The sequence below is a fragment of the Mesoplodon mirus genome (assembly GCF_964341445.2).
Source record: "Mesoplodon mirus genome assembly, chromosome: 2".
NCBI lineage: Eukaryota > Metazoa > Chordata > Mammalia > Artiodactyla > Ziphiidae > Mesoplodon > Mesoplodon mirus.
The window spans coordinates 79958728-79971331 of record NC_138977.1 but is presented as its reverse complement, the minus strand read 5'-3'; the positions used below and the strand labels follow the sequence as shown (position 1 = coordinate 79971331).

General features: G+C 43.4%; 1 protein-coding gene across 1 annotated transcript in view; it reads left to right on the top strand.

Annotated features, from left to right (window-relative positions):
• Positions 1 to 12604, top strand: part of RELL1 (RELT like 1) — a 63084-nt gene that overhangs the window by 31632 nt on the left and 18848 nt on the right. Inside the window, exons 3-4 of the mRNA XM_082611493.1 lie at positions 3226 to 3297; positions 11103 to 11160. Coding sequence (XP_082467619.1) covers positions 3226 to 3297; positions 11103 to 11160 — 130 coding nt within the window. The remainder of the gene's footprint in view (positions 1 to 3225; positions 3298 to 11102; positions 11161 to 12604) is intronic.

The window sequence follows — 12604 nt, the reverse complement described above, 5'->3', positions numbered from 1 at the left end:
CACGGGCTCTAGAGCGCAGGCTCAGTAGTTGCTCAGTAGTTGTGGTGCACGGGCTTAGTTGCTCCGAGGCATGTGGGATTTTCCCAGACCAGGGCTCGAACCCGTGTCCCCTGCATTGGCAGGCGGATTCTTAACCACTGCACCACCAAGGAGGCCCATCTTGATTGTTTTTTTTGTTTGTTTGTTTGTTTTTTGCGGTATGCGGGCCTCTCACTGTTGTGGCCTCTCCCGCTGCGGAGCACAGGCTCCGGACGCGCAGGCTCAGCGGCCATGGCTCATGGGCCCAGCCGCTCCGCGGCATGTGGGATCTTCCTGGACTGGGGCATGAACCCGTGTCCCCTGCATCGGCAGGCGGACTCTCAACCACTGCGCCACCAGGGAAGCCCTTGACTGTTTTAAGTGCAGTTAATCTTCAGTTCCAGGGTCAGTTTTTTCCCATATCCTTGAGGCCAATTCTCAGAATTGTGGCAGCTTATGTTGTGGCTACAGCCTGGTCATCATGTGGTTAACTTCTTCCACCTGGTGGGGCTTTCAGTATCTACAAGACAGCTCGCAGGATACGGCTCAGAATATTATCTACAGCCCTTGAGAAGGAACTAGAGGTCCTTGCTTTAGCTTGACTTTGCTTAGTGACTATTATTGTCTTGTCCTGCTTGACTGCTTTTCTCTGCTTCTGCATTTTCTCACTTCTCTGATTAAACTTATTCTTTGGCTAAAGTTTTTCCACAGGCAAAAGGCAGATGGGTGTATAGAACACAGGGCCCTGATCCATTTCACTCTCTCCCCATCCCTTATGCCCTGGTAACCACTCTCTATTTTACAACTTTGGCTTTTTTAGTTTCCACATACAAGTGGTAACATACAGTACTTGTCTTTTTCTGTGTGTGATTTATTTCTCTAAGCATAATGTGCTTAAAGTCCATCTGTGTTGTCAAAAATGGCAGGATGTCCTTTCTCATGGCTGAATACTATTCCTTTATATATATATCTCACATCTTCTTTATCCATTCATTCCTTGATGGGCAGTTAGGTTTTTTCCATATCTTGGCTATTGTGAATAATTCTGCAATAAACATGGGAGTGCATATAAATCTTCGAGATCCTGTTTTCATTTCCTTTGGGAATGGAGTGACTGGGTCATAGGGTACTTCTATTTTTAATTTTTTGAGGAACCTCCATATTGTTTTCCACAGTGGCTGCACCAGTTTACACTCCCGCCAGCTGTGCAGAAGTGCTCCCTTTTCTCCACATCCTCGCCAACACTTTTACAAAATGATCCATCTTAAAGGCAGATGGTGTGGTGTAGTGTCACTGCAGATTTCACAGGAAGCACACCTAGAGTTATAAACCTTGCTTTCATTTATTAAATACCTACTAAATCATTTACTCTTATTTACCTTGTGGCCTTGGGCAAGTTATATATGTTATATATGCTGCTATGTATAATTTAACTTAAATTTAATTTCATTAATTTAATACTAATTTAATTAAAATTTTAATTTAAGTGAGAACAGTAATCTCCACCTTGTAAGATTATTGTGAAATTTATAGAGAATATATATTTGGTGTTTGTCACAAATGGCCACTCAGTAAATGTTAACCCTTACTATTATTGAATTAGATTCCAACAAGAACGATAGGAAAACTGAATACGTCTCACCATTTTTGTGCTGCTACTTTTGCTGGGGGAATTCTGTCTTAAATCTACGAGGTTAGAGTCTATGTTTATTAAGTAAGAGGTTGTGTGAACATTGCAGTGAAAATATGGCAAGAGCTGGTGCCTTCGTATTGACTTCAGACCGTCTCAGCTTTTCCTCTTAATGTGGAGTTGCTGGATTGTGTTTGGAAAACGCTGAGAGATGAAGTCCTGTTTTCTCCACAGATGTACTTTCCAGCCACCCTTTAGGGCCTTGGGGAGTAGTAGGTAACTCTCCTTATCCCTTTCAGCCTCTCAAAGGACAGTTTTTGCAAAAAGGTGACATTTGGAGTAGGTCAGCCTTCAAGCCGGCCCCAAGGGCAGAGTGCGGGAGCTTCTTCATTCCTTGCCAGCTTGCCGCCCTGTTGGTTTTTCCCACCCCCACTGACCTTTGAGCCAGAGAGAGAGCACGGTTGCAGGATGAGTCATGTGTGAGCTTATGAGCAAACCAAGGCTGAGTGTTTGTCAACAGAAGGCGGGGCGTCCCCCTCCTCCTTCCTAGATGCTCTGTAGGTCGGCTTAGCCATTAGCATGTGCACTGTGCAACCAAACGTGCGTATTCACGAGAGGAAGCAGCTTGGATGGAGAAGACCATTTTCCAGATACACGGGTAGGACACCACACACCTTGATTCATTCTTTGTGAGCTAGGTCAACCCTCCCTCTTCCTTCTTGTGTTATGGAAGCAAATTATAAGGATCAGTTTCAGAGTGAAGATTTGATTTTTTTTTTTTCAAGGACAATCCCACGTGCAGAGTCTCTCAAAGTAAACTGAATTTGTAGGCAATTAACTGCGACCAACATTTAGATCATTTGGAAGTACATTTAAAAGAAGCGTCTTGTAAAAACACAGACGAATAATTACCCAATTTTTTTTTTTTTTTTTTGCGGTACACGGGCCTCTCACTGTTGTGGCCTCTCCCGTTGTGGAGCACAGGCTGCAGACGTGCAGGCTCAGCGGCCATGGCTCACGGGCTTAGCCGCTCTGCGGCATGTGGGATCCTCCCGGACTGGGACGTGAACCCAGATCCCCTGCATCGGCAGGCGGACTCTCAACCACTGCGCCACCAGGGAAGCCCAATAATTACCCAATTTAAGAAATGAATTAATTTTCTAAATTTATATAGTACATCTGCAATTAAAATAAAATCCGAGAAGTTTTTCTTTTAACTGTCTTTTTTCTTTCCATTTCCCTTAAGGCTTTAACAAAACGATGAGAGAGAAATAATAGTTGTAATGACTGATATAGATACATGGAATTATTGTCTTGGAAACTGAGTGTGTGTTTGGACTTGAGATCGATGGACGACTCTGATACTTTTTATGCCTCTTATGCCAGGGAAGTCACTGTGTGCTTTCAGTCAGGCAGCTTGGGGTTGAAGGAAGAAAGCAGAGCTCTTAGCACTATGGGGATCAGCTAAACTTTCTGGACACTGTTCAGAGAGGTCTTGGGCTCTAAGACTGCACGTCTCGTTGACCTGATGCAAGTGACCAATTGTAACCTGTCCTCCCCTCCCCTTTGTCTTTCAGAGTTGAATGACAGTGTAAATGAAAATAGTGACACCGTTGGGCAGATTGTCCACTACATCATGAAAAATGAAGGTATGGTTGTTTTAGTGTCCAGAACAATTCAGTATTCATATGTTTTATTAAAAACCTGCTTCAAAGAGTCATGATTTGTATGGATTGTCCTGTCAATGTTTCTGAAGTTACTGACACCTTTTACCTAAGCTCACAAATAGCTCAGCTTCCAGCATTATCTGACCAGGAGAGTTTCACAGAAGTGTTTTCCAAGAGTCAGTCATTGTAGAGTCAGCCCCGGAGGCTTACCTTTTAATCCTGGCCTCACCTCGATTTGGGGAAAGTCATATTACATCATGGAACCTCACTTTCCTCCTCTAAAATAATATTTACCGCATAGCATTGTTGTGACATATTGCACATAAAGTGCTTGTATAATAAGCACTCGAATATTATCTATTCCTTTTTTTGTGCTTTTAAACATATTGTGGTAAAATACACATAACATAAAATGTACCATTATACCCATTTTTTTTTTTTTTTTTTTTCCTTTTTCTTTTTTCTTTTTGCGGCATGCGGGCCTCTCACTGTTGTGGCCTCTCCCGTTGCGGAGCACAGGCTCCGGACGCGCAGGCCCAGCGGCCATGGCTCACGGGCCCAGCCGCTCCGCGGCATATGGGATCCTCCCAGACCGGGGCACGAACCCGCATCCCCTGCATCGGCAGGCGGACTCTCAACCACTGCGCCACCAGGGAGGCCCCCATTATACCCATTTTAAAATGGACAATTCATTGGCCTTAAGTATGTTCACAGTAATGTACAGCCATCACCACTATCTAGTTCCAGAACTTTTTCATCATTGCAAACTCTGTACCCACTAAGCAGTCACTCCCCATTCTCCATCCCCTTTCCCTCCATCCTCTGGCAAGCCCTCCTCTGCTTTCTGTCTCCATGGATTTGCCCATTCTGTGATCTATTGTTTTTTTTTTTTTTCTCGGTATGTGGACCTCTCACTGTTGTGGCCTCTCCCGTTGTGGAGCACAGGCTGCAGACGTGCAGACTCAACAGCCATGGCTCACGGGCCCAGCCGCACCATGGCATGTGGGATCTTCCCAGACCGGGGCACGAACCCGTGTCCCCTGCATCGGCAGGTGGACTCTCAACCACTGTGCCACCAGGGAAGCCCTGTGATCTATTCTTAAGTGTTAAAACTTTTAAAAAGTCTAACCTTTATGGCTTTAAGCACTTTTTTCCCTTCTGAAATGTATTCTAAACCCCCATCTTCCTAAACTAATCAGGATTAGTTTAATCTTGATTAGATAAATCAGGGTCATTGTTTTGAAGGTGATTGTCTCCATAAGATTCCACACCCCGAGTGACTTTTGAAGTGTGTGGCACTCCTACCCATATACCTGTGAACTAAAAATGTCACCTGTCATGTCAGTAAACAAAGGGTGTTGCAGCCATCAAGCCATCACGTTACAGCTGCCCCAGCGATGCACCCTGAGGAGACTCAGGGTGCACAAGATACTGGCCCCAGAGAACTGAGGTGCATATCAAAGGAATGACTTCAGGGAACCCAGACTCTTTCATCTTCCCATACATAGAAAAGAACTACATTCCTTAACTCGAGATGTCTGGTTTTCTTTAATTAATAGTCATCTTTTGATGTTCTGACTACCTGGTCTTTGTTGCAAAAACCCCTGTATATCCTGGGGTTGCTTCTCCAGAGCACTCCCTCAGAGCTGTCTGAGATGCTGTGTCCCGGCCTTAGGTCCTCAGATTTGTCCACCGAATAAAACATAACCTCTCAACTTTTAGGTCGTGCACTTTTTTCAGTCGACATATCCAGTATCCGCAGATCCCCATACTTTGAATTCTCATGAGAATTTAAAAGAAAATGTTTTCCTTGGGCTCTGTCTGTGCCCTGGTCAGTGCTGACACATGCAGCATGCACTGCTGCACCTGAGCCATTTGTCCAAAAGTAGAAATTCCTCCGTGCTGCTCAGTAAATACCTGCTCTTCCATCCCCAGCCGCTTCCCGGGGATCCTCTGCCCCCATATCCTCACTATCAACTGGAGCACCTGCCTGGCCTGGGCTGCTGGTCAGTTTTTCTGACTTAGAGAAGAAGCAATTTCACATGATTCAGCATACTTTTCATTGTTCTTTACCGAGTGGACTTTATGTATTTGGCATAGATCTAGGTGCATTATGTGCATAATCTAATCCTCAGAATATTCCTCTGGAGTTGATATTATTATACCCATTTTACAGATGAAGAAAGGAAGACTCCAAGTGGTTGGTCACATGGTTAAGGAGCAGCCTGGCCCTACCTGGGTCTCTTTCATCTATACAACATTGCCTTGCCTCTCTTCTACTTTGTAGCTTTCGGTTTCTATAGGGTGGAAAACCAGACAGCCAAACTTAATTATATGGTGTTTAAAATAACAAGACAGCAATCACTTGGATTTGATGTCTATTTTCTAAAGACCTTTGTTCAGGGAACAGTATTTGGGGATGCTATCCTTGAGGACTCAGTGGTGCATATTTTTTTTACATTAAAGAAAGTGGATTTTAATTTGCGTAAGAAATACACAAATACGTTCTTGGCGTAGAAGCTCCAGCCATGACAAAAGTGCACAGGGTAAGTTTGCTCCTGTGCCTTGTGCGTTCAAAACTGCCTTCAGGGCTTTGGGGAGCTTGGAGGCCTTTGGGACCTGGGCTTCTGAGAGCTGGAGCGGTTGCTGAGTTAGTGAGTGCTGCATGAGGGCGTTACTGACAGGTGAACTGGTTGAAATAAGTCAGCTGTGAAAACTTTGCCGGGGGCTGCAGTTCTCGTGTATAACTTCATAGTAGACACTGAGTGCTTGCTATGTGCCAGGCTCATTCTAGGGGCTTTCTGGTGATTCAGATACTTCGTTCCCAATTTACAGTTGAGAAACTGAGGCCCACCGCACTTAACTAACTTGCCAATGTCACCCTGCTGCAAGTAGCAGAGCTGAGATTTGAACTCTAGCATCTGACGTCAGAGTCCATGCTTACCCACGTGCTGTCACTGCCTCTTTCCTGGTAGCAGGAAAGACGGATGATAAACTTCCTCCTTTCCAAGAGACAACGTATACAGCTGGGGTGTTTTATAGAACTCCTAAACATTAACTCATTAAATTCTCCGAACTACCTTATGAGGTAGATCCTGTTATCACCCCATTCTGCAGATGAAGAAACAGAGGCCCAGAGGGTAAGAAAGTTACCCAAGGTCACACAGCCAGCATGTGGCAGGATGGTGCCAGTAGTGGGCCCCTTCTCCTAATTACAGCAGACGAGAATTCTTTGGGTCCCTGGAGCAAGCAGACTATATAATTTCCTCACCTTCCACACTCATAGACTATGGGGCTGTTCTTTTCTTTTTTAATTATGTCCTTTTCCTTTCAGAAAGTAGCCTTTTGGTTTCTGCTGCCTTGATTACCAGTAGGTATGTTGGAATAATACCAAGGCACTGATTTCATTCTTTCTCCTCTGCTCCCCAGTTCTTTCCCTTCTTTCTTATTCTTTACCCTCTTCCCTGTCAGGGCCTTCATCTGTCTGCCTGTGATTTCTCCAGTGACCTGTGAGGAAGGCTGGGGGCTCTGATCCTTTGTGTGGCCTTGGTTCTCCTTGGCCACCAGGAGACATCTGATCTCACTGGACACCCCTTTTCCAGCCGTGGCCCTCTCTAGCTTCCAGCCTGTGCCAAAACAGCAGCTGGGGGATTAGATACATACTTGGGTCTCTTACCAGTTGATAACCTAGCTTTTTTAGTTTGCCTTTGAGACTTAAATTCTCTATAGAACAAAATGTATTTTTCTTTTCTTTGTCATTAACAGACTCTGAACTTAATATCAATTAAGACCTCCCTGCTGAGGTTAATTTAACTATTTAAAAAAAAATTATCAGCACACTATAACATAATTTTTCTTTAAACATTGAAGAAAAAAGGAATAAAATTGAGTACAAACCATTACCATTTTTCCATGTTTATTTACGTTTCCTTTGCCTATATTTACATATTTTAAAACATTTGCAGTCATGATGTATGACTCATCTTCTGCTTTGCATTTTTAATTTGGCTAATGGGGTAATATTTCACCGGTACTCATGGTGACATTCTTGTTTATGGTTTAAACCTATCATGTCTTGAATGTTGCAAATCAAGTTTTGTTTAGATAAATATCTCTTGAAGGATGAATTTGTTGGCTGACCTGCAGACTAATTATTTTCCCCCTAATTCCTAATCCTTTCTAAATAGGGCTGAATTGAAGAGCGTTTGGGTGGCCACTGTATGGAAGTTTGGAAAGTACCTGCAACTCCGTAGCTGAGCTTCTCTGCCAGGCCCTGACACTGTCTGAATATAGCAACAATTCAGAGTATTGTGATTACTCTCCAAGCGCCCTGGTTATGGTTATTCACACTAGGCAGAGAGAGGGATCCCTTGGTGAAATTCTTACCTTGGGGCTCAATTTGTGTGGTGGCAAAAAGGATTCCTTCATAAACTACCATCATTACTGAGTAGATCTCTGAAACTTTCTATAATGGTTATGCAGACATCCTGTGAACTGTTAAACTACTCATCATTTAGATAGAGACTTGGACATTGAGGAGTAGGTCCGGGTAGGTCGGGGTGAAAAGCACCCACCCCAGAGTCAGATAGACCAGGGTTTGTATCTATGTCTGTTTCTAGCTCTGTTTCTAGCTGTGGGACTCTGGCCAGTCAGTTACAGTCTTTAGGCCTCAGTGTCTATCTTTAAAATGGGGATGATAATTCTGCCCGCTTTTGGGGAGAATCAAAGATGATAGGGTCTGTAAAGCTTTTAGCCAGTGACTGGCACATACCAGGATCTTGCCTTGAATGTAAGGGAAAACTTTGAAAAGAGTAATGGTGGGAGAGAAGACAAGGCACTTTTCTTGTCTGATTTTGACGGGTCTATGCATATTATCAGGCAGAAATTCAGGAAAGAAGAGAGGAAGCAGTTTCTGGAAATTACTGCCCACTGGAAAATTTCCCCTGTTCTTGACAGGCTTTGCTTGCCCTATAATTGACTCCTCCCATCCTTTGGATGCCTATGAAGGGAAGTATAGTTGGACAGAATGTTGACAGCTGTAGGGGAAACCATCTTTTGCAGCTTTTTGGAGTTACGAGTAATCACAAGGAGGAGAAATATATTCATTAGAACTTAATTGTATTATTGCTCTTTGACAGCCGAATTAAAGCATGTGTTTATGCGCTAATGGTGGTGTTCTGTTAGAGTTTTCTCATCAGAGGAAACCAAAAATGTTCCCAAGGGTTAGTTTACTGAGATTTACTCCCTGGTATAGATTGCAGGGTAGACTAGAGACAAGGATGCATGTGCGTGTGTATGTGTGTGTTGGTCTCACACACCCCCCCTCAATGGGTATGAATGATCAAAACTTGAGTCTACTCTTAAAGCATCACTCATAGCAAACAAAGGGGTTGTTTACTATTGTTTCTAAGAAATAAGGGCAAGATACAGGAATACATGAACACATGAGGAGCAACACAAGCCCATAAAAACAAGTTTTAGTAATGATTTTAATATGTTTTCTTAACCTCTCTGGCAGCATTTTATCATCTGATGTTTCTAACAGAGGTCATCGTTTTGATTAACTAATTTTCCCCGGTGACTATTTAAACTTCTGTGTTTGAAAAGCTCATTCTTATAAGTGAGTGCTATTAGCGTTATCTTTGTTTTCATACCTTTTTTGTTGCTGTTATTTTTCCCTCTTTTTTTTAATTAGTTTCTGCTTTATAACAAAGTGAATCAGTCATACATATGCATCTGTTCCCTCATCCCTTCCCTCTTGCGTCTCCCTCCCTCCCACCCTCCCCATCCCACCCCTCCAGGCGGTCACAAAGCACCGAGCTGATCTCTATAGTTTTGAGGTTTAGTAAATGATGGCAGAATGTAAATCTCAACTGGCAGTTTATTGTGTATCCCCTAAACTCTTTATCTGAAAGAAAATTATTGTTCTGAATTCTTAGTGTTAGTTAAAGGGAAAATGATTAGACTGTACTTAAATTTGTCTTACAGAGGGTGATGTGCCTTTTTTGTCACGTGGGAAAAGATACTGCTGATCCATTTCAGCACTTTTTTTGTAATGACAAGAGTCTTATTTAGATCAAAACTTGTGTTTGGAAATGCTTTTGTGCATCTTCACAGATAGTCATGAAAGGCAAAGAAAATATTTCTTTTTGAAAAGGATGGTATGCTCCATCAATATGTCTTCAGAAACCCCATACATTTGCAAGGGTTGTGAAGGGGAGAAAATTAGATTGCAGGGGGCAAAACCCCCTTACTATTTTATGTGTAAAACACAGATATGCATATAGTACATAAACGTGTATATCTGCAGTATTATAGTTTCATGGGAGGGTGATTAGGAAAAAAATGTCAAAAAAAAAAAGGCTTCTGGGTGGAGCAATAATAAAAAAAGTTGAAACACTGGATACATCCTTAGCTATTAGCACTTAAAAGCAGCAGTGTTGAAAATAGAGTTCATTTTCCTCCTCTCGGATGTCATCTGAGATAATAAATGTTGGTGTTAGCTCACATGATAGTGATTTTTTAATTGTTTCATTGTCTCTGGGGAATTTGTTGTGGTTAGTCCTGAGGACAGTGCTTTAAAAATCAATGGGAATGGGTCAGAAGTCGGTCATAACATCTGACCTTGCCAGGAAATACCCAAGAGAAACTTGACCATTCACTTCAGTCTTTTATCCTTAAGACTTGTCACCCTACAAAAGACGAAAAGAACATGTGTATCTGTGCATAGCGGTGGGGTAGGCACCCAAGAAGCTTAGATTCAGTTTGCTTTAGTGGACAGCCTAGGCACCCCCTACAAATTTGGAGTTTTTTTTTTTAAAGTTAACATTGGAAGTCTAACTTAACTGATGGGTGTGACCAACATTTGAAATTTAAAGCTATCTGGCTAGAGTTAAGGTCTTGTATGGTCTGAATGGCCCACCCAGAAAATTAATCCTTTCTCATCCCTGATTCTATGTGGGATAGACTTGATACTACATGGGTATCCAGAATTTAGGGCTAATTCGTTGAGCATGTAAATGTTATTAAAATACAGGTCTCTTGAGACATACATTTTATGACATATTTAGCAAAGTGAGTTAAATTCAGTTTCCTTTGGTTTGAGAAGGGGAGAAAGATATGTCTTCTATGTTATATTGCTAATGACGTGTAGGAAACAAAGCTCTGTAGTAGATCTGCTTTCCTTTGCATAGATTCTGTGTCACTCTCACTAAATTCCTGCATGGTGAAAAGTATTGGCAGATGGTGCTACATCTGGGTTTTTCTTGGGAAAGACCCTCCCTTCTCCAGGGCCCCAGGGCCTCATTTGTGAACTGAAGGAACTCAGTTAGGTGTTTTTCCAACAGTTTTTCTGATATGATAGTTCTATGCTCACTCATCTGATTGATTCCATTTTAATTCTTTTTTAAAATTAATTAATTAATTAGTTTTTGGCTGTGTTGGGTCTTTGTTGCTGCAAGCGGGCTTTCTCTAGTTGCGGTGAGCGGGGGCTACTCTTTGTTGTGGTGCGTGGGCTTCTCATTGCTGTGGCTTCTCTTGTGGGGCATGGGCTCTAGGCACGCGAGCTTCAGTAGTTGTGGCACACAGGCTTCAGTAGTTGTGGCTTGCGGGCTCTGGAGTGCAGGCTCAGTAGTTGTGACGCACAGGCTTAGTTGCTCCGCGGCATGTGGGATCTTCCCAGACCAGGGCTCGAACCCGTGTCCCCTGCATTGGCAGGCGGATTGTTAACCACTGCGCAACCAGGGAAGTCCCCCATTTTAATTCTTGACCTTTTTTTTTTTCCTTAGCAAATGCTGATGTTTTAAAGGCAATGGTAGCAGATAACAGCCTGTGTGATCCTGAAAGGTGAGTGCTTTTCCCCTGATTTTATGGGGCTTTCGTTTTCAGTTTTCCGCTAGAGCAGGTTTCTGTACTTTGGCACTATTGACATTTGGGCCAGGGAATTCTTTGCTGTGAGGAACTGTCCTGTGCGTTGTAGGACATTTAACAGCATTCCTGGCCTCCCCTTACTGGATGCCATTGTCCCTTTCTCCTGCTGTGTGACATCCCAGAACCAATGCCTCAACACATTGTCAATGTACCCTGGGGGCGAAGTCGCCCCTGGCTGAGAACAGCTGCCTTAGAGAACGGTGACGAGAGGGAGGAGTAGCCCTGGAGCTGGGGACCTGGGTGAGTCTTACCTCCACCACTTCTGGATCCCCTCTTCTCGGGCAAGTTAACCGACCACCCTGAGCTCAAGTTCCATCATCTATAAACTGGAGCTAAGCACAATACCAACTTAATTGGAATATTATGAGGAATACCGAATACCTCGGGCATCGAAAGACCTCTATGAACAATGATGATTAAACGAAAAACCAGGCTGGTTTGGGGGCACCTGCTAAGTCCTGTTTTTGTATTACCAGTTTTAGGTTACGGTGGTTGAGTATCATAGTCCTTCCTAATTAATTACAGGTAACTGTATTTCTATGTAATTTTTCATGCTTCATGGAGCATTTATTGAGTGCCTGCTGTGTGTTGGGCATGATGCTGGAGCCGGGCCTTCACAGATCCTTGCCATGGAGGACGAAGTCTAGTGGGGAGTGGAGACAAGAAGCAGGGGCTGCTTGTAGGCAGAGAAAGTCCAGGACAAAAGGCCCGGGAGAGTGAAAGTGTGGGATGCCTCCAGTAAGGTTCAGTCTGGGGTGGCCCGAGTACATGCTATGGACAGAAGCAAGAAGGGCCAGGAAGGCAAGTTGGGTTTGAGTGACATGGCAAGGAGTTTGGACCTTTTCCTGCTTACTCTGTGGGTGGTACACCCAGCACGTCTTAGCTATTCCATACATGTTTGTCAAACTGGCCACGTTAGATCTGCATTTTAGCGAGGTGACTTAGTGCCGGAAGGCCAGTGGACGGAGCTCTGGTGGTGTAGTTTATAGAGACATACGAGCTGTGGTTTCTGCCACACTCCAGCCCTGACCACAGACTCCTCGTGTTAGGACCATGTCACCTCATCGAATCTTTGCCTCACTCATCTTAGGGCATCCTATAGTCCCTGTCACTGGGTTTTGTGCACAGCGTGTACTAGATAAACGTTTGTTGAATGAATGTTGTTGAACTTTCAAATTCAACCTCCTAATATGTGGTGTGAACATTTGTTTGCCTCAGAAAGCTGCGGTTGTGTGTTTTTATTTTAATAAGCTAAAGACCATTCCTAACAAACACCAGGAAACTTTTGGCTCTCTGTGGTGTTTGAGACTATCTCTTCAATCAGGCACTTTTTTGTCTACTTTTGAAGTGGGCAAGTGGG